The following is a 23009-nucleotide window of genomic DNA, read 5'->3' as shown; positions in this document are numbered from 1 at the left end:
AAAAGCCATTTGTCTTCTGTCTTCTGCATCTGCATTATTAATTCCCAGCCCAAATTTCCTAAAATCTCAGGTTTTTGATATGCTTCTAAATGCTGCTGTAGTCTCTATATTACTCCCACACCATTGCTCCCCATGGCTTTGCTTAGCTTCTTATAATGGGATCAGCTTGTTCTGTAGCAGAAATATCACAGCAAAATATGACTGCATGTAGACCAGCATTGAACTGTTCTCTGAAGTCATATTTATCTAGCTTTAGATTTTGGTTTTGTTTTCGAAATACTAAAGAAAATGTCTATTCAAAATATTTCCAGCATTGAGTTCAGTTTGTGAGGGCTCTGTAAACAGTTCCTAAATTAAGAATTACAGGATAGGAGCTACATGGCTTTGAGTATCATTTATTAAAAGTTAGTTGAACTGTATCACAACTGTGGAACATGTTCTCATTCATTACTGGAAATTAGAGTAGTCAGAATGGGTTCAATCAAGGTAAATCATTCTTGGCCAACCTGATTGCTTTCTGTGATCATCTACATGCTTTGTTCAGACAGTTCTCCCATGAGATTGTAAGTCTTCTGGAGGAAATAAATGGAGACAGTATCTACAGAAGCTCTCCCCTTGATGGAATGTGAGCCAGCAAGTAGTCATGTATGTGTGGAATTCCATCCAGAGCAGATGGACTTCTGTTTTCTCTTGGAATATATACATAGACGTTCATGTGCTCCTTTTCTGTCTTGTTTGCAAACTCTATTCCTGAACTGGACAATTAAATAAGTTCCCTTATTAATAATGTTCACATTTTTCTTTTGTACAGAAATTTGTCCAGTTTGATCGTCGAGGAAGAAAGTTTTTAGAAGTTTAAATCAAAGTAAATGTTTACAAATTATGAAAAAGCACTTCTCTAAGGAGAATTATTGAATGATAATTCGCAGATTCTCTAATTTGTTCTGTGAAATTAGGTGTTTGTAAGCTTGGGCAAGGGACTGGACAAGATGACTTTAAGAGGTCCCTTCCAGCTTCAGCCATTCTGTATAGACCTCATGTCAGTGTTATCCCTACCAGATCATTCTGCATGGCTGAGCATTCTGGTGGTCAGAAGACGTCAGTTCCTGTATCTTTCCATTGCATTATTGTGGTTTCAGTTCTCTTCTGATAATATTGAAGTTTTCTATCTTAGGGTTGCTAAAGATTTTTCTTGTAATAGTAAAAATTATAAAGTAACTGAAGGATTATGCTTGATATGTGCTCCTAATAGTAAAGTATATGGCAACCATCTTCCAGAAAAAATGCCAGATTGACTTTCTTAATATCTCCCTCATGGATCAAGTACGCAAAATGCTTTATTTTAATACTTCAGTAACATTTATGCCACTTGCTTTTAGAACTATGGGATTTGCAGGTGGGCTTTCTTTCTATACTGTATGAAAATATTGCATTTGTATTATTTTTGAAGTATTGATTCATTATTATTATTATTACTGTTAATCTATATTGATGTTTAGTGAGCAGTGTCTTTTTTCAGAGAAAATGGCCAGTTTGCTAGTTGAGTATCTCATAATTTCTCAAGGTTTTGTATACTGCCTTTTTTCTAAGTTATAGCAGCAATTTTTGTGTTTCTTCATTTACCACTTCATTCACTGCCTTACAAAGACTCACGATTAAGCCTCAGCTTTACTTGTAAGTGCTTTAATTAGCGGTCTCCTTGAGTCATATTGGGGTGCTGCATCTTCAGGTAATTCAGCCAGTGCAGACCTCATTGTTTCTGGTCCATGAAGAAGCCACAAAATGAAAACATTTCAGTTGCCTGTCCTGTTCTATCAGTGGCCAATTTTGTATCCAGAAATTCTGCAGAGAGTGGTCATATGTAGAATCTGCTGTTGAGCACCACTTCCACTGATTCTACAGATGTGAAGAAACTGATGAACAGTGGTAAAAATAACACCTCTGGTCACTATAAGTGAGTGCTGTAGCACTCAGAGCTATTCTAGTGGTACAAATTGGTTTCTTTGTATCTCCAAAAAGAAACAGGAACACAAGATTGACATTTTTAAACCATAAAACTCATTAACCTTTTCCCAAGCCAAGTTTTTAATTCATGTAAATTTGCAGGTCAGTGTAGTCTGAAATCCTCAGTGGGTAGATGTTTTTTCTCCTTGTGGCTCTGTTGGAAAGATTCCACTAGAATTTTTAATGGGTCAGTACAAACCATGGTTGCTATTACTGCAAGCTGGGCTTCAAACTCAATACCATGGTATTTGGTGCACTTTGATGATTTTACCTAAATGATAGAAATACATGACTATTCTTAACAGTTAGGAGGGTCAGACTTCTAATAATGTAGATTTTAAGTAAATATAGCAGTATAACCAAATATCACAATTAATAAATCAAGGATCAAAGTAAGTAGCTGTGTAAACCCGTGTAACTTGACAGTTGTTAGCCTAATAGGAGTCTTAGCTCAGCAGTAAGCTGTTTGCCTTCCTGGCAGAATCAAAAATGAAAAGCAACTCAGGGTATGTGTTCTATAAGATTTCCCTGGAGTTCAGTGGTAATTTGACTCTGCTCAATCGAAAGCTATAATGTTTTTCATGGGTTTTTTTGCATATAAAGGGGAGTACAGGGGAAGGGAACAAAAGGAAATAGAGGGAAACTTTCTTTGTATGTGTTCTCTTTTTTATTCAACAGTATAACTACATTTTCAGTTCAGCAAGAACTGTTAAAAAACTACTTAACTTGAAAGGAACCCGAATTTAAGTACAGGAAGTTTAGATTGTCACTGTTCTGTTTATTCTGGTGCTTTGCAATTTTGTCATAAATTATGACATAAAAAAACTAAGGGATCATAAATTAACTCCAGTTCAGAGTACGTGGACAGCCATTAAAACCAAGATAATTTTTTAAATATGAAAAAATTCATGCTTTTGAAAGGAGTCCCTAGCTAGTAGTGCAAATAAAAAATATAAGTGCAGAACTGATTCTGACTGACACGGTCTAGGAAGCAAACACCTGAATTTATGAAATTCATAAGGGGATAGTAATGTATATCTGTGTATACAGAAATTCAGTCTGTATTCCAATATCAAATTTAGCTTGAGGTGAGTTGGTTTGTCCACTTGTTTTTTAAGCTGCAGCAAGCATTCAGAGAAATTACTTTATGAGCTAGTTTGAATTTCCCCCTGAACATGATCCTGGGATACATTTTAGAAAAACCAACAACAGCCCACTGTTTCCAGCTTAGCAACAAAAATAATATAGAAAACCAAACACAAATCCTTCCCAAACCCAGCCAACCAAACTTGAATAGAGAAACTGTAGGACTTTAAACAACTATTAATTTTCTGATAATTATATTTGGATGGTGGACTCCTTTATTGCAAAATCAATCGTAAGTACAGCCATCAGTATACACTCAGATTTGTTGGTGACTTGGTATAGAAAATAAATAGTTTGCTACCACTGCACAAATCAATCCTCTCAGTTCACATGCTACTATTATTATGTAACTTTTTCCACCTTAGAGGTGAAGAAGTTACCTGCCATATCAAGTTTTTACTTTCCTTTATTTTTGTTTTTAAAAAAACCCTCAAACCCATAGTTCTTAGTTTCTTTAGTTTCCCCTTAATGAGTTATTGTTTGAAAAACATGGTACATAAATAAGAATTTTATTCTGAAATATTTTAAAGACATAGGCAGAATTCATAGATGATGACTTCAGCATTATGAATACATATTGTATTTCAATGTGAATGAGGAGACTTGATGGAGTTGACTTGCAAGAAGAATAAAATTTACCTTGGAAAATGGACTTGTAGTACCATTTTTTTGAGCAATGACTTTACTTCTAAACATAATTGAAGAACAATACATCTGACCCCAGTTTAAAAAAAAAGGCAAAAAAATATGTGCTGTTAGTGGGGTTCTTGGGCATGCTTTTCACAGATTTGTAGGTATCCTCAGTCTGAAGGTCTTGGTGTTGCTGCTCTTTAATGGACATAAGCTGTCTTCACTGGGTGCCAACTTCAGGCAAGCTCCACCAGCTGAGAAATAACCTCAGTTTGAAAGAGTGGACTTTTGGAGGTTTTTTTCATTGGTTTCGTGGACCAGTGAAGTTGTGTTCCCTTTTTGTAGCATTCATCTCCTGGGTGATGAAAGCACAGCCAGTTTTGCTGTCCTCATGCAGGGAGTTCATCCAAACAAAATGCAAAGGGATATGTGCTGCCTGTCATTGTGGTGGTGGTTGTTAATCAGCAACACATGCTTACAGTATTTTCCTGTGAAAGTTTTTCACTGGGCAGTGAGAAGTCATGAATGATTTTGAGGACTGAAAAGGTGGCAGGTGGATGCCGCCAAATGCATGCTTTGTTGCATTGTGGTGAGAAAAGAGCAGATAACATGCATTGTAGTTGAGATTACCCCCCTCAAAAATGTGGTGGGTTTGGGAGGTGCCAGTCCATATTGCTGTACTGCCTTGTGTGAGTGAGAAGTTCAAACTGTGATCTAGCACAAATATTTTCATGGTCCTTTCACTCTGCTCTTGCTGCAGACTCAGGGAAGCTAATGCTGAGAAGTGTGTTAGCTAGAGATTTGCAGATGCAGTAGAAATCTCCGAGGGATCTACAGATTTTAGAAGTTGAAAGTTGCCTGGTATTTTTTCCACATCCCAACTTAAGCCCTAATAACTAGAATACTGAGTGCTCTCATAGGTGCTCTGGATGTTCTTTTTAATTTCTGAGAGATTGTGTGATTGCTACTGAGAACTTTTCATAAAGTCTGAGAAACTGTTAAGCATCCAACATTTATTCAGTATGCAAAGTTATTCTTAGAGAGATGTTGTGTTATTTCTATAAAGAAAATAAATAGTAGTGAATTCTGTTGTTACACAGGTGTAATCATGCATATGTCACATAAGCACATCTGTTCTGTTTTGGTTTTGTCAATGAATCAAGTGTGAGAGCTGCTCCACATTAGTATCTTTTGTTTGAAACACACCTGCACTTGCGCCATAAATTTGTCCTGTCTGAAGAACCTAAAAGTAATACGAAAAAATGTAGCAACTACTTAGAAAAAGAAAAAGTAGACATTAGAAAATAAATGTTTACCTTTTATTTTTAGGTCAGAAGACTTGTCTCCACTTGCATGGTATCTTTCCTTACCTCTATGTACCATACGATGGTTTTGGACAGCACCCAGAATGCTACCTTCGTCAAGTGGCGTTCAGCATTGACAGAGCACTCAATGTGGCTTTAGGCAATCCATCTTCTAGTGTTCAACATGTTTTCAAAGTATCATTAGTGTCTGGAATGTAAGTATGACCTGACAGGAGTTTTGGTTGTTTTTGAATAGTTTTTTGCAGTTGGAACTATATAGAAACACTTGGACTTGGGTGATTGCAGTGCTAATCCTTTTTCATTCCCTGCCCATGTATGTCTTCATACAGGGCTGTACAACTTCTAAATTACTCTTCTCACTTGCTTTGACCTTAACATAGTTAACAGGTTTTCCCAAAAAACTTTCTTGACACAACCATATTTTCATAAATTGTATCTATGTGTCTATAATTTTGCAAAATCTGTTCTCCTGGGCTTTTTCTGTCTCTGCTGTCAGAGCTGTACTTTCCATGCAGCTTTTTGTACCTCTCTGGATTATTCTAGGTTCCCTGAGATCAGGCATGTCTTCTCGGAGCCTGATTCTGGGTGTTCTTTTTCTCTTTTTTTTTTTTTTTTTTTCTTTTTGGTTCATGTAAAATTGCCCTCACAGAGACTCTCAAGTCATGTTTATGTGTCTGATTCTTACAGCAGCACAGGCCAGGAAGTAGAGGCTCTTAAACATACATTTACTAATCTGTCAAGATGACCATTGTGTTTTATTTGATGTAGCTTTCTGTATTGAATGTTAGCATTTTAAGGATTATTTAGTTAATATTTATTTAATTTGAATAACCAAGGGTTCAAAAATAAGCCAAATCATAAGGAGTAATAGGAAAATATCCTGGATAATCTGGTAATCGAGATACATGCATTCAGTTTTTCATCTTCAAAACAATGTAAGTGCTAATTTTCAATGTTGTGCAACACTAGGTTTTATTTGCTTTTTTCATGCATTTCTGAAATACATTCTTTCTAATTGTTTAAGTGTAGAAAGATAATATTTCTGTTCCCAGCCAGTTTTCGTGGCTTCTAGATATTGTGAATAAAGTGGCTGCAATAACTTGTTTTTATTTTCAATCAGAGCTTTCTGATGTTTTACAGTAACAAAGAAGGTCACCTACCAAATTTCTTTATATTGTTCTTTTTGTGAGAACTATATAAATTGTAGTATAGCTGTTCATCTCCATAGTGAAAGCTGGGCAGAGTAAACTATTGATGACAATCTTTCCTTGAATAAGTGAGAAAAGAATAGGTAGAAATTAGGAGAACCTGCCTCTTTTTCACCTCTCTTGCCTTAGAATTTCAGAACAGTCATTACTGAAAGTCAGCTGCTCATTGCTTCAAAGCAGCATAAGAGTGTTTCAGGTGTTTTGTTTGCTTACATACGAGGCTAATGGGAAAGAGCTAAATTAAATACATCTTCATCTTCACCTGGGTAGATAGACATGCTTATTTAACAGTCCTTATACTAAAATGTCATTGAATAAATGCCACAGCATAACTGGCTAGCTTTTTGCTTTTATTCCTTTCTCTTCAGGCCTTTTTATGGTTACCATGAAAAGGAGAGACAGTTTATGAAGATTTATCTTTACAATCCTGCAATGGTAAAAAGGTAAGGATGTGGAAGTACAAAGTTCTGTCTGATTTCCTTATATCTTGAATTTAAAAGTCCGGTTTGAAGCAAGATTCACCAGGAACTTAACAAAATCTCCAAAATTATTGTCTCATGGTGTTCAAAACACTTTAAAATTTACCAATTTTAAACACACCAATAATCTTTTAAAGCAGTAGAATGTTAGGAAAGCAATACCAAAACATACTTGCCTTTAGTTGTTCTGTGATGTAACTTGTGAACATTTGAACAAATTTGCATCAGCTTACTTTTCCTGTAACTCTTAAGGAAAATAATGTAGCTGTCTTTGATACGGCTTCATTTCATCTGTTATGAAGTAAATTTTGGTAGGTTTTAATTCCAGTAAAAATTACTAAATTTGAGATTTACTTAGAAAACTGAATAGCTTTTGTCATTAGACAGGTTCCCTATTTCTCAATAAAATAAGGTTCTGCTGTATGAAAGTGCTGTTGATTTCAATCTTATTGTCAGAGTAGCTGCAGTAAATTCAGGAATAAATAAGGAGGAATTATTTCCCAAGCATAAACTGAAATATCTTGATTGCATACTGTTACAGTGTGCTGTTACATACTGTAACTTTTTTTTTTTAAAGGTCTAATACATAATCATAAGACAGGATTGTCTGATTTTTCTTCTAGGCAGGTGAAATTTTGCATGATAAAATTTTTGTATTAATGGATGACAGGACAGTTGTTTCAAAATTTGAAGTTTCTCATGTTTGAATTGCTCCTATCCAAATAAGGACTGGCATTTCACTTAAATTATTCCTTTCTTTTTTCGGTATAAAACTTTATTTTTAATCCCAGTTTGTTGCATTTAGAAATGCTTAATGCTATTCTTTGTTATATACTGTTAATTTGAGATAAACTTACTGTACCAGTTTATAGTCTCCAAATACTTGCAATTATTTTTTAATGTGTAGCTGTTTAAAAGAGAGGCATTGTCCTTCTGCAGAGTTTTAAAATACTGCTTCTGATTGTACAGTATGTAGCTTGAAAGCCATGAAGGACATATATATCATTATATGATATATATGTCAAGGAGAATTAGAGAGACTTTCAAACTTATTACTGCTGGGTAGTCATACAGCTGTCACAGTTCTCTAGAAAGATTTCCATGGCCTATAGTGGCTTTTGGATCACTTGCAGGAATAGAATATTGTAGGATTTTTTTCAGAGAGTTTCATGGTTTTTTAGCTGAAAGATTAAAATCTCCTTTGCAACTAACACACAAATATTGTATCATTATTTACAGAGATCATTTTTGTTCATCTGTGAAAACACAGTTCTTAAGTTAAAAATATAACTGAGGCAAATGTCAAATGTCAATAAGTATTCTATATTTTGATAAAGTCAAATGTCAATATTGTTGTGCTGAAATAATTTTTTATTTATGTCCTAATTTGTCTTTTAGAGTTTGTGAGCTTCTGCAAGGTGGAGCCATAATGAACAAATCTTACCAGCCTCATGAAGCCCATATTCCCTACCTCCTCCAACTCTTTATAGACTACAATTTATATGGAATGAATTTAATAAACCTGGCTGCTGTCAAATTCAGAAAAGCAAGGAGAAAAGGTAAGGTGTTTATTTCTTAAGACCAAATAATTGTTTTGAAGGCTAAAAACTACCATTTTGTACAAGATGTCACTAGCTGTCAAGCTTTTGCTTTATTTTGGCTGAATGAGTATTGTGTTGTTTCCCTGAAGTTTGCTTTCTGTGTCAAAACAAAGTCCATATGTAGCTTTTTTGCTTTTTATGCCTCTGTGTGGGGATTGAGGAAGAGCCTGCTTCCCAAAATGAGATGCTGTGTACCAAGAAACCTGTATTCTGTCAGCAGTGCAGCTGTGACCATTTCACAAGATGACCACACCTCTTTTCTAGAAGATGAAAAATTGTTGATATTTAGTTGAAGAATTGACATGAAAGATAGCATAATAATACTGTTGCTTACTTTTTTTATGGTTTTGATTCTTACATCAGTTCAAATTCTTTTTTTTTTTGTTGCAGTAGTGTCTTCACAAAATTATGGCTAATGATTTTGCTCTGATGACAGTCAATGTTCTTAAATAAAATGCTTCTGTTTGTGCTGAAGTCATTTCCTCTAAGGTAAAATTTGAATTATTAGTTTGTGAGCAAAGGAAGCATTTTAAGAAATTAATTTGGCGTTTCAGATATACCACTGACATAAAAATTAAGTTTGGTGAAAACATCCCTAATTCTTCTAAATTCTTCATTATAAAGGAGAGATAACAGTAGGAAAAGTATGCCTTTGGTATGTAGTGTTTAGTAAAATAAGTATTGTTTACTTAAATCATAATTGTTCCTACAGCTAAAGCAAAAGTTGAAAGGAATGGTGAAATGTCTTTCTGTAAAAAGGCAGAGCAAAAATCGTGCTGAATTTCCTCCTTATTTTTTTTGTATGTATGTTCAGATAGCAATCTATTAGCCCATGGAGTTTTATAACTAATTCTTGTTTAAAGGAAAATACTCTTTTCGCACCCAACAATAGGCCACACTTTTTGCTGGTGTCAGAACTGTAGGAAAGCAAAAGCTCTGCCATGGACAGAGCATCTTCAGGATCTTCAGTCCTGAGGAAATACAGTCAGGTACCTTTAGTCTTCCAGATATTCAGATCAGCCTCTGGAAACATGCAATGTGATTGTATCAAATAGTTGCTTCTATTCTTTTTCCATAGCTCTTTTTTTTCCCCATCTTTCAGATGATAGATGAAAAACATGATGTTTATATTCTTCTTCTGTTTATATTCTCCTTCATGATTTATTTAAGGATGAGAGACCTAAGTCTTGAATGGGAACAAGGGGGTGGAAGAGGAGCGTGGGCTGAGACAACTGGACTTAAACTATTCTTATATAGGGGAAGAATCCAATAAAATAAAAGGAAAAAAATGACTCTTATCTGACTGCAGTGCTCCTAGGAACATTCATTCTGCCTTGCAGGCTCCCCATCACACATGCATCAGTGGTCTGCCTCAGTCTGTTGGAGTCCCCTGGCACAGGATCACTGTCTATTGCTCCTGGCACAGCAGCCGAGCAGCAAATGGTTTGTCCCTGGTGCAGCCTTACAGAGGCACTGCTGTGAAGAGCCTGTCCTTGTACAGCAGCCCTGTCTGAGCTCAGGCTGTTGGAGTGGTGTAGAAGCACAGCCTCTGCTTGCACCTGGCACACTTTACCTGTCTGTTCCTCAGCCTCTGTGTTGGGGGAGTTTCCTTTCAGTCAGGTACAGCTGAGTCACACAGGCCAGACCAAACATTGTTTCTTAGACAGCAGTAAAAGCCTTTGCCAAAAGATGTGCAGCAAACACTTACCTTACTTCCCTTGCAGATGATACAAAAATGAGTCTGGCAATTAACATGTTTGTCAGTGTAAGCAAGCAGCCTCAGGAGCCTGTTCATAGTGGTATTTTTCTCACTGAGATAAGTCTCTCTTTTTGAAGGCTGAGAGAGGTCAACATGCAGATTTCTTGTAGCAAGAATATTCTGCCTTCATCAGCTTGTATCCAGAAGGTGCAGCAGTTCATTTCCTCAACTCCTTGTCTTTATGGGCTGTGAAGAAGGCTGCCTGTTCATTCATGCACCACATGCCACTGTAACTGTTGCAAAACTTTTATTTTGAGTAGCTGAATCTGCTTCTGTAATATGACTCTGTAAGACCTTGATGTGCCATTGCTGCTGTCTTTAAAGATCTTTATATCAAGAGAAAGGGAATATTGAGTGTCCTTAAATTCCTATTCCTGTGATTAACTCTACTGAAGAAACAAACCAATACAGGAATTTGAGCCTCAATTATTAGAAATATATGAAAACAGCAATGGTAGGGAATAATGCACTGAAATTGCTGTGGTGTAGTATTTGAAATGCATATAATTTTTAGAAATAATTGTATATATTTTACTAGTTGGCCTAATCTGGCATAGCTGCTGTGAGATGTATTTTCTGTTAAAATATACAACTATTCAGTCCCATTTCATCAACTTAAAATAATCAAGTTGTAAATGAAAAATAATGAGAGTTGTTTCCATGCATAGTCAGCTTACATTTTAATATGGAGAATTAGCTGATGTGCCACACAGTAAAAACATGGCTGTATTTCTTTCTGGACAAGCTGGCCAGGACAAGTCATCACTTTTGAGCAGCCCAGACAGTAAGGTGTGCTAGGTTTGAGCTGGATCTGTGCAAATGGGATCAGATATTTTGTGTTGTCTTTCCAGAATCACCTGCTTAGGGATCGCAGTGCATGGACCGTTCCAGCACAGGTGTGGCTGAAACGTGAGCTGGCTCTGCATGAGCACAAGAGTGGCTTTTCACCCCACTTGAGTGCCACATCTTTGTGCCATGCCTGTACACTTTGGAGTGTGAAGCAGGGGCAGGGTTTGCAGGAACCTAGTCTGTGTGCAGTAAGCTTGGTCTGGAATGTATGGAATTAAGCCTGCTTGCTTCTGTTTGTGGCTTCTAAGGTTCTTTTGGCATGGAGTGGTGCCTGCCAATTAGTTCTGTAGTAACTTAGGGGGGTTTGCTACATGAGGTATCCCTAAACCTAATATTCCAAGTAGTGGAATTAACATGGACAAGACTATTGCAAAATTTGTAGAACAAAAATACATGTTCTAGTAAACTTTAAATTACTGAAGACTTCTGACAATTAAGTTAATTAGTGTAACTTGAACAAATACAGTAGTGTTTGCTATGGCTGAAAGGTAAATTTAATACCAGAAAACTGCTAGTGCGTGACACCAACATGGCTGAGAAAATTCAAGGTTCAGTCTGGTCTTTCAGGTAGAAGTGGGAGACTGTGTAATTTTCAGTCTTCTCCCATTCTACCTCACTCCAGCTCCATTCCTGGAGCCTGGGACTTTTTCTTTCTTGTGCCATATCCTGTGTATATTGTTTTTCCTTTCTCTGAAAAATGAGGTGGAGACCTCAAGGGAGGTAGGAATTCTTCAGAGAGGACTTCACCAGCATGACTTTGGAGCACACTTCCTTACCTGGAGACCTCTGAGCAAACTTAGAGTGTTTTCTTTATTTGTAGGTCAGACAACATCTGCCTTCATTGCAGGTTTCCATTCACTGCTACTACCATTGTATCTGGAATGTGTTGTATATTCCCTTCCCGCTCACAAATAAAAAAAAGGAAAAGTGTGAAGTAGTGTTTTCTTTGGCTTCTAATTTCCATTGGGATTTGAACTGTGGACCCAGGAAATTCTGAAGTTTACATCAGACTGTATGATTTATTTTGAAATTTTAACAAATAAGAGAAGATTGAATTCAGGCTAAAATATGACTGGAATGTAACAAATGTCGTTCAAATACTGTGTTGGAAGTGTATTTTTCTTTTTTGTATGAACATGTCTATATGTTAGAAAGAAAATTAGGTAATTTATGTGATAACATAGTTAATGGGCGAAGATGATACCATGCAGTGCTATTAATCCTTTAGGAGCAGGTGGACTGGTAATATTAAATAATAAATGCCCTTATATAATGGTATTTGTAAAAAATACTGCCACATAAATTAATTGATTTCTCATTCGACTTTTGCTCTAGGTGACACATCAGGTGTAAGTAAACATCATAGAACTCATTTGCCAGAAAATTCAAGCAACGTATCTTTCACTGAATGGGAAGAAGATGAAATACCAAGGTCAGCATCCCAGGTTTTTCTGTTGTGTGCTGTGTGTTCCTGTATACATTAACATGCATGTTATAGAGTTCCAGTCTCTCATTTAAAGGACCCTTACATGTTTTACATGTTAAAAAAAAAAAGTGATTATGTGACACAAATTATCATTATTTAGTTTCTCTGTATAGTCTTGGTCACCCGATGCTTTGTCGTTTATGGTTCTAAAAATCCAGTTGGGAAATAATGGGCAAAATTCTACTTTCTGGGTTTTGGAATGATGACTTTGATGAAGAGTTAAGCAAGCTTAATAGTTACAGAGATTATTTACACATCAGTTCACAGACTGTATTTTTGTAATCATCCTTAACTAATGTGACCTCACTGGTGAGGCCACATCTCGAATCTCAGTTTGGTTTTGGGCCCCTCAGTTCCAGAAGGATATTGAGGGGCTGGAGCGAGTCCAGAGAAGGGCAGTGAAGCTGGTGAAGGGTCTGGGGCACAAGTCCTGTGAGGAGCAGCTGAGGGAGCTGGGGCGTTTAGCCTGGAGGAAAGGAGGCTCAGGGCTGACTTTATTGTTCTCTCTGACTGCTTGAAAGGAGGTTTTATCCAGGTGAGGGTCAGTCTTTTCTCCCAGGTAACCAGTGGGAGGACAAAATAAAATGGCCTGATGAAAGGGGAGTAATAAATAATAATGACAACAACAATAATTATAATAATTATTAATTATTGTTATTATTTACATTAATTTACAATAATTAAAATAGTAAACAATAAAAGTACCAGGGGAGGTTTAGACTGAATATTACTTCACTGAAGGGGTGGTCAAGTATTGGAATAGACTGCCCAGGAAGTGGTGGAATCTCCTGGAAGTGTTAAAAAAATACATGGAAGTGGTGCTTTGGAGACATGATTTAGCACTGTTAGATTAATAGTTGGACTTGATGATCGTAGAGGACTTCTCCAACCTCAATGACTCTGATTCTATGAATAGTGTGTTATCAGAGAATTTCGGTTTGTCCATTTGAAATGGTAGCTACATAAGAAACTCAGCTTAGAATTTTCATCTCTGTCTCCCATGCTTTTCCTTTTTCCTAGGGATTTCTGCTCTACAATTTGTAATCTGTAATCCTTTTACTTCTGTAAGAAAATGAAATATTTTTGGAATTTTGGGTATATTGTGGCCAGAGTTGGGGAGGGGAGAGAAACTCGCAGTACCTGAAGCTACTGATAAGAAGCTACTGATTTATATAGTTTATCTACAGCAAGTTTATTCTTTAAGCTATTTGCTAATGATTGGCAGGTGCTTCTGTCATCTAATAATCTTCTCAGCCTTTGGGTGGATCCTGTCATTCTTCTCTGAAGAGCTTATTGGGGTCAATATGCCACACTTCCTGCTAGTGTTATGTACTGGGAAAATTTGCTTCCCCAGTAGAAAATGTGTGTATTAAGCCATACTTTAGGTTTATCTAGCATGCAAAAACATGAGCTTGTGTTGATTACATCTGGTTTTCTGATTCTTTAACTACTTCAAGGGAATTTTGCAACAGCATTCATCTGACTTCTGGTCACTTTGTGTGCAGTTGTTCTTGGGCTGTTTCTTCTTTTTGGCTGCATATTTCATTCACAGTCCATTTCAACTGTTTTTATGCTTGGTTCTGCAAGCTTTACGTAAAAATTAAATGTTGGATCATAAGTTAGGCCAGGATTATCTGATGTTACTTTACACAGGTCTGGGGAAGGCAGATAAACAGAAAACAGAGTAATACCTCCTGGCTGTCAGCACCAGAGAGGGATGAGCTCAGCAGAGCAGGAGCCAAGGATGCCTCCTCATGGCTCTAACCACAAGTCTTCTTTCCTTCTCCTTCCATGCTTCCATGTGTAGAGCCAGGGGTGCAGCACCTCACTCATGCCAGTCTTTCTTCAGCACTCATGTGTTCCAGAAGTGGGACATTAGCAATGATGGGGAAAATACCAAGGCTGTCCATTTCCCTGGTATTTGTTTGCTGTACTTCTACCATCAGGAATTTATTTATTGAACATAAAGCCTGAATACTACATAATATGCCACATAAATTCTCTGTACACCATGTGCCATGATAATGGTAGTTCTCAATACACTTTACAGTTTCATTTGTCTTGCCAATTCGGCTTGTGTGCATTTTAGGATTTATTAGTACAAAACGTTTCTCTTCTCATCCTGTTTCTATTATTCTACTTTTCAGTTACCCTGCTTTTGTTTTCTGATACTATGATCTGGTTATGTATCCAACATGTCTACTGGCTTGCCTTATCAGGATATTTCATTACTACACTGCTGTATTAGTGAGATGTGAAGTAGTAACCTCAGTCACAGAAACTGGTCTATACTCAGTTCTACATATTTTGTATCAACACTCTGTCCTTTTTATATAACCAAGAGGAATTTCACATTTAGTTAGCTCTTAAAATGCTTTCATAAATTAGGAACTCATTTATGATTCCTGCAACTGAAATTGTTTACATTTGATACTGTGTTAAACGTTCTTTTGTCTAGAAAATTAATTTTTTTATTAAGGGTGTTCTGGCATGACTGTCTTCCCCATGCTGTAGGACATACATGCCATAGCAAAGCAACAAATCTAAACTTTTCCAGTCCTGATTTTACTCTGTTCTGTATCTACACAAAATTATTTGCCTGTTAAAATTTCTCCTGGATTATTTATGGGAGTCATCAAGTTAAAACAGTGTTCCTGTAATCAAACCCATACTGCAGTGCCACTTTCATGTTGCCTTCCTACTTCCATTTCCTTTCAAATTCTGAAAATTTGCTTCTAGGTTGGTTTAATGGATCTATAATTGTCATGATCAGCCTTACTGAGGATAAATCTGACCCAGACAGTATGAGATACCTATCCAAGGAAACTTTTTTAATTGTTTCCTGAAATGATTGTGACTCAACTGTTTCTATTTTTGCAGGCTACAGCATTACTCAATAGCTGTAAAGCTGCCTTTCTTCCTTTCTTTTTTCTTAACAAAGTATCTTCTGTATTCCCAACATACTTACATATCAACAGCTGTATTCATTTTTAGTTTCATGTGCAATACCTGCCCAGTCCCCTCACTTTATTATCTAGTCCTCTTCAAGTTCTATCCAGTTCAAGTTGAGATGTTTAACTCTTTTGTGAATTGTTTAGCAAAATTTTTTTACTTACTGTAATTTTACCACTTGACTGCTATTTTCAGTAGCATTTGGAGTTTATTCTAAATATCACTGAACTTCTAAATTTCTTTCCTTGTCCTTTATTATCAGATATGAAGATTGCATATATCTTTCCCTACCTTTCAGCTGTATGCTTAAGTTATTACTTGTTCTGTCCAGAAAAAACAAAAGGGGAAAAGACAGTCAAATGTTGTTTGAGACCACAAAATTTCTAGGCCTGTCTTGTATTCTTAGTGACTGGGATGTCTGTTTGGACTCATTATCCTTTGTGTACATTAAGAATACATTTTAGGAATAGTCCAACATGTATCTGCCTAGTCTTTGCTGTAAGTGGCAGTTAACAAGTTCTCCTGTTTAAGCAAGCAGCGACAGTGATTTGGCATTTCTTGACTTTGGAACACAGTATATCACTTGGCTGAAATACAATTCTGGATACCTGGAAGGTAATATGCAAAATTTAAAAGTCACATGTATAACATAAGCAGCATTTTGCTGAGTAAATACTAGTGATGGTTCCTTATTTCAAAAAACATTTGAGAACTATGTCAAATTATCTTGATGACTGAACTCCCTCTTTCATGCTAGAGAGCACCTTGCTACTCAGCCACTTATCAAGAACAGCATTCAGCCCAGCCACGTCCTGTTTTGCTCCAGGCAAATCTCCAAATTATTGATTCACTGCTATAAGTGCACTGTATTAAGTCAGAGACATTTTTTAAAATATAATTCTAGAATGATTCTGTTATCAAGTAGACAAATGCCTAAAATTTCGAGTGCCCGGGAGTCCCTGTAAGGCTTTTAGGTATAATACTTGGCAGTGTTATTGCACTGAAACCTACAAAGCCTACCCTAAAATGGGCAGCAGTCACCTGAACTTGGTAGTGCTGTCCAACAGTTTTTGACATCAGGAGTTCTGGACATGAGACACATTTTGTTATCCCATTCAGGCAGCTGATAATAAATGATGGAACACTTCTGTGAGTTCCGTTGAGAAAACTTTTCTGGTAAACATCAGACTTAGAGTATCTGCCAGTCAAGTCTGCCACTTGGACATGATGTGTTAAAAGCAGAATGATTGGTAGAATGCTTTTGAGAGACACTTTATTTTTTTAAATCCTAGATTTGCTATTAGACACTAGTTTATATGGAAGTGGAGAGATCTGACAAATAACACTTCTGCACAGTCTAGCAGATATGTAATATTGCAGATTTTTGCTAGGCTTGTGACTGTCATAATTGCTTTTCTCGCTTGTCAGTCTGTGCATGTTTTTATTTAGCTGTTAGATTTTTTAATATAATGTGCACATTATTTAAGTCACTTCAACATCCTGAAAACAAGGACATGTTTTCTGCCATGAGCAAAGCATGGAAAATTATGATGTGAAATTTTAGAGTCCTTTTCAGCACAGTTGAATACCTTTCAGATACTTCATGAAGTTAGTTTTTGTCTCTTATGCTCAGTTTAATGTTACAAATAACTTAGATGGGATCATTACAAAACTTGTTTCTTAAGGCTGTAATTAAATTAATTGGTGAATTAAGATACTGACCTTATTGATTATTCTTCAAGGTTCTTAAGGGCTTTGATCTACCTAGATGTTTGTAGTGAGCACTTTTAAAAAATTGTTGACTGTAGCCTTAATTCATTGTCTCAACATCTGAGAAACCAAACCTTGGTAGTTCCTTTGAGCACAAGTTTCATCCTAAACTATAGTTTTTATCTCAGTGGATAGTGTGAACAAACTGTTATATTCTTCAAAAATAAGGACCATTTTCTCTGTTCTCAAAATAATGTATTTGGAGCTTTTTATACAAAGTAAAATTATTTGTATTGCAGTTTTTCACCTAGTGTGTACTTATAAAAGGCAATTTAAAATTAATTAGTATCAGTATCCCAAGCAGCCCAGCCTTCTCCTGCAGCTGGAGACCTCACTCAAGCCTGTTTTTCATATACATGTATTACAAGTTTTATCTTGTGAGCAAGTCTCTTTACATTCCTTCTTACAAAATGAAACATAGATGCTGTGAAAGGCTTTACCTGGGACTTGCTAATTCGTCTTTTCCAACCTTGTTCTAATACAGATATTCTCAAATCATGATTTTGGCATTACCTAAAACACTATTTTTCTTTGCAAAACCCCGATGCATGCCATGTGAGGCGGGTGGTTGGTCTGTTGTATAAAGTGATCTGTACTGAACAGGCCACTCCTGAATATATTCCAAGGCATTACAACTGCTAATGACATGAAATAGTTCATATTTTCAATCAACTTCCTCTGGGAGGAGACTAGACATGTTCTGACTTCTTCATACTCTTTTCTCACCTGCTAAAACAGCACTGTAGCTGCTGAGGAAATGTGTCTTGAGTGGGGAAAATGGGAAATACGGTTACTTTGTGAATTTTCCCAATATGTTGCACACTTTTGTTTTAGGTGACCAAACAGAACAGCTGACCAAGCTATTGCAAATACTCAGATGAAACAGTTCCCAAAGCAGCATGTAACCATGTTAAATTCTGTACTCAGGGCAGTTTGTACTCCCTCAGCACCTCATGGTTTTGTTTTAATCATAAATTAAAATGTTAGAAGGACCAGTTAAAGCAGCTCTGCTTTCACATGCCCTTCAAGGGTTTTCCTGAACTGGGAACAAATGACTTCTTGGCCTTTGTGCCTTACCTGAATGTTGCAGAAGCTTGTAGTGCTACTGCCATGACTTCAACTCGTGCAAGTGTCTAGCAGCTCACCTTGACAAGGATGTTAAATGCCAAGCTAATGAACCAGTGGTATTGGGAAGACATTCTCTCAAGTCTAATGAAGAGTTTACTGTGTATCAGGTGTTTTTATTAGCTTCCACATAACTCTTTGGAGTGTGCAGTTTTGACTGCCAGCCCTGCTTTCATCATGGAAGTGTTAATGACAGCTATAATGATAAATCCTTGATTTGTTTCAGAAAAGGCCTGTTATTATCTCAGTGTTTTTAATTTGAATAATATGCCATGTAAATTGAAATAACTGTAGTTTTTGTCAGAAAGGCTCCTAATCTTTCTCTCCAACCACCATTAGTTTTTGGGTCTTTTTATTGAGTTTTAAAAGCAGAAATCAGTGAAAGTGGGAAGCTCAGATCTTTGATTTTGTGTCCTCCAGACAAGTCAAGGCAAGTCTTTACCACATTTCTGATGTCACTGACCATTCTGTATCATGGTCCTTTTTGCTTGTTCCCAGAAGTGGTTTGATTTTGTAAAGGGAGCTAACAATTCTTGCAGCTTCTTCCCCCAGTCTTGTTTCCCAGTGCTCTTGCAGTCATTTGTTACTGTGGGATGAAAATACAAGTTTCAGCTTGCCTGCAGTTCCTGTTGCCCACTGTGCAGGCAGAGCTCTGCTTGAATCCTTTGATGAGTGAACACCCAAAGTGTGTGACATGAAAAGTATGCATTTTGAGCATATTGTGGGCTTGTTTCCTACCTGATGGCATGACTGGGAACAGAGGGACATGATGGCAGTGGATTGTCTTTAAAATTGTGCAGAGAATCATAAAATAGTTTGGGTTCAAGGAGACCTTTAAATGTCATCTAGTCCAGCGTTCCTGCTATGAACAGGAACGGTTTCAACTACATTAGGTTTCTTAGAGCCCTGTAACCTGACATTAAGTGTTTCCATAGATGGGACTTCTCCCTCCTCTTTTGACAGCCTGTTCCAGCATTTCATCACCCTCATCATAAAACAAAATCTTCCTTATGTCTAGTCTAAATTTACCCTCTTTCAGTTAAAAACCATTACTTCCTTATCCTATTGCTATAAGCCCTACTAGAAAGTTGAAGAGTTTGGAGTGGATTTTCAGTGTTACCCTAAATGAGATTTTAAAGGGTAAGCAGACTTTTAAAAGATTATTTCTGTTTGTTACCTTCCTCCATGGACTGCTTAAAATTTGTTCACTGACAGCAACAGGTGAAAGGACACTGACAGTTGCAGATATGAAAAGGCACAGCAGGAAGGTGATCAGATAATTGTACAGCAATCTTGACTCTGTTTCTAGTCTTTCATTTCAAGTATTCATTCAAACCAGCTATCCTTAGTTCAGCATGTGTTTGGTTTGTTAATACTCCCTTTCTTATTCACCAGGCTAAATAAAGAAACAACTCCAGAAAAAATAAATTTAAATGTTAAAGTGCTCTGCATTGTTCTGAACTGTGAATAAGAAAAGTTCTTGCCACTGTTTTCTGGGTGCATGATCCTGCCTACACACCTGGTCCTGTTTGCTGAGTTATATAGAACATTTCATCTTGTATTTGAGAGGAAGAACATTATTGCAATTACTTTAGTAGCTTTAGTAGTTGGAATTATCTGCCAGCTCTTTCTCTTCTCCTCACAAAAGAAAAAGCTAAACCCTTGAAGGTACAGATTTCTTACCTAATTAGATTTGAATATGATCATTAGTTTAAGGAATTTCAGGTTAGAATGGGAACTGATAATTCTGTATTCAATTAGTCACTCCTGTTTCCTCTAAATAGTTTTACATAATAGTCCAGTTAAGAAACAGTGATGATGCATGTTTCAAACTCGGTATACTGATAAAATTAATCTGTGGTATTTATGTTATCACAGCTCTTTAATGTTGAAAGGTGTTGAGCCACAAAGTACCTGTGAATTGGAGGTGGATGCAGTAGCTGCTGACATTTTGAATCAACTGGATATTGAAGGTGAAGTGTTAATAACTTTCCATGTTAAATGGTTTTAGAACAGAAACCCTGTTGTCATAGTTCACTCTTCTTTTAAAGCTCATCATAGTTAAATCACAATCCATATTTCACTGTTAGTGAATTGTTGATCTCCAAATTTTTAAAGTTTAAAGAAAAATAATTAACTCTGAAAGAAAAGAGGTTATAAAAACAATGTCTTATCAGAGCAATATAAAAATATTTTTAATGCATATCTATTATGGTTTCAGACCTATGGGAAAAATACTAATGTAAATACCAACATCATGTGTGCATGTATGCATACGTATGTACATACACCTATATATACATATATACACTACTTGGTGGGAAGACAAGAAAAAGCCAAAGATCTAGAAAGCAAATTAAGTTACGCCTTAACTTTTACATAATACCAAATCCTAGAGTAAGGCAGGAATGGTAATTAAAAAATAACAGGCTAGAGTGACAAAAAGATGAAGAAAAGTGTCAGAATCCAGTTTGGGGAAAGAATGCTTTGTCATTTTGGCAGACTTCCCTTCATGTATAATTGCATATTTCAGCCCAGATTGGCAGGAACCCTGGTTTGCAAGCTATATGGGAGGATGAAAAGCAGCGACGGAGGCAGAAATGTGAATCTTCTCAGATTAAGCCACCTGAGTCACAAGGTAAAAAAAAATACCAAACAATTGAGCAGCTGTTAATCCAACTCTTTGAATGAGAAGCAAGCAAGAGGACAGAATTTAAATTGGTGTATCATGTCTGAGGGATTTTTAGATGTAGTTTTTTTACTTCCAGGCTTACTGATGGTCCAGTATGTGTTTTCCAATTTTGAAAGTAAGATGATGTAACCTTGCCTAACAACATCATGATTCAGCTGTCTGCAAAACATTCTAGACAGAATGAATGATAATGTAGTTAAGATTGTATGCTTTGTGATGGAAAACATTTAAATACCAAAAAAACTAAATCTCTTTATCTTGAAGCTTTCTATTGTAGTTTATGCACAAGGGCAGTCCCATTTTATTTCTGCAGAATTATAGCCAAGGTGATATTAGATTAAAATTCTAATAGGATAGACAAATTCCTTTCTTTGTCCCTGTTTTTATGTAAAATTCATTACACAGGGAAGACTGTGCTCTGCAACGTAATTGCATAGTGAACAGGCTATTCTCCATAGAACCTAGGCCATATTTCTTTTAAAATATGAATGATATTTGGCAAGTAAGACACAGCATTGAAAGAAGGAAAGAGGCAGGTTCCTGGCTAAGGCAGACTACTTTCTGGTTAACTTTTTTCCTGTGTTTCTGTCTAATGTTATTGAGGCTGCATAAGCCAGACTTCTCAAAAATGTTCACTGATTTTTCTTGGATGCTCACCTTGGGGTAATTGCATTATGATTTGTAAATGCTGTTGTTACTCACAGTTGCAAATGAGATCACTTGGGAGTATGTGAAGTATTTTAAAGTTTTTTAGATACACTTGGAAAGTCAGCCCTCGGATTTGGCACTGAAAATTAGCAGGCACTTCAACTTTGAGCCTTTTTCTAATAAAATCAGTAATTTTAGCTGCTCTCTGTGTTGAGAGGTCAAAGTAAAACTGAATAACAAATATTTTTCAAATTTTAAAGACCGTGGATTTGTGCCAGCAACAGAGAGTGAAAAATTTTTTCAGAAGAGACTTAAAGAAATTCTCAAGCAAAATGACTTCTCTGTGTAAGTGTTTAGCCATTTGTCATAAAATATAGTATTCTATGCAAACCTTAAATATGCATTTAAAACTTGCTTTTCAATTAACTAGAACATTGTCAGGATCACTGGACTACAGTAATGGATCAGAGGAGTTCTCTGCTGAGCTAACACTACATTCTGAAGTACTTTCTCCTGAAGCCTTTCCGTGTACACCAGCTAATACAGTAGAAGTGCATGATGATAAACAGATGAGCAAAGGTGAGTTTTTTAATATACTAATTGTTTAGGCATAAATCTGTGTCATGGTTTGGCTGTTCAAACTTTTAACAGAAGTAAGCCAAGGAAGTTGTGATTGTTAGTTATGAAAAACCAAAGAATAGTTTTGGTTTTTGTTATTGTTAGAGTAAGCCTTTCTAAAATTGCTACAGGAAATAATGGAAATATACTTGGATAGTAAAATCCATTCTGAAGTGTCTTGCTTTCATAATATATCGATGTCTCTGACTTGGAAGTTTTATGCTTTCTCATCCTTTTTTTCTTTTAAAGACTCCAATAGGATGCATACTGATAAAGAAGACGAAGCACTTATTAATGAAGAAGCAATTTTAAACATTGTGGAGAACAGTCAGAGCTTTCAGCCTTTGTCTCAAAGACTGAATCAGACTACAGTTTTTAGTGAGTATGATTGGAATGTCTTTTCTTCCAGACTATTTTATTGTTCCACAGTCTTGTGTTCCCTTAGGCTACCCATCACAAAAGAAAGTAATTTACCTCAAGGAGTTTTTCAAAAAGGATGAGACTTCACACACACAGACACATACCCTACCATCACCAAAACACACCCTGTGTTTTCTAAGAAATGCCACTAGGACTGTATTTGTAGAGGCTGCTGTGTTTGCCTGGTTCAGAAAGCTCTGTCCTGTTGCCAGGTTAGTTCAGTGCAGTTTCTTGTGAGTATTGCTCTTCCTTATGCTTCTAGGGCTATAAGGTTAAAATTATCAGAATGAAGATGAT

At 36.4% G+C, this 23009-nt stretch overlaps 1 protein-coding gene across 3 annotated transcripts in view; it reads left to right on the top strand.

Annotated features, from left to right (window-relative positions):
* REV3L (REV3 like, DNA directed polymerase zeta catalytic subunit) overlaps positions 1-23009 on the top strand; it is a 112405-nt gene that overhangs the window by 37273 nt on the left and 52123 nt on the right. For all 3 annotated transcript variants that reach the window (XR_010358598.1, XM_064412942.1, XM_064412941.1), the window contains exons 2-10: positions 5110-5299; positions 6682-6756; positions 8191-8351; positions 12337-12433; positions 20213-20307; positions 20868-20972; positions 21935-22019; positions 22105-22253; positions 22542-22670. Coding sequence is in view for 2 of the 3 variants with exons in the window: in XM_064412942.1 (XP_064269012.1) it covers positions 5110-5299; positions 6682-6756; positions 8191-8351; positions 12337-12433; positions 20213-20307; positions 20868-20972; positions 21935-22019; positions 22105-22253; positions 22542-22670 (1086 nt within the window). In the remaining variant the exon portion in view is untranslated. The remainder of the gene's footprint in view (positions 1-5109; positions 5300-6681; positions 6757-8190; positions 8352-12336; positions 12434-20212; positions 20308-20867; positions 20973-21934; positions 22020-22104; positions 22254-22541; positions 22671-23009) is intronic.

The sequence above is a fragment of the Passer domesticus genome, chromosome 3 (assembly GCF_036417665.1).
Source record: "Passer domesticus isolate bPasDom1 chromosome 3, bPasDom1.hap1, whole genome shotgun sequence".
In the NCBI taxonomy this organism is placed as follows: Eukaryota; Metazoa; Chordata; class Aves; order Passeriformes; family Passeridae; genus Passer; species Passer domesticus.
Note: the sequence above shows the minus strand (reverse complement) of the source record. Positions and strands in the feature narration are given on the sequence as shown.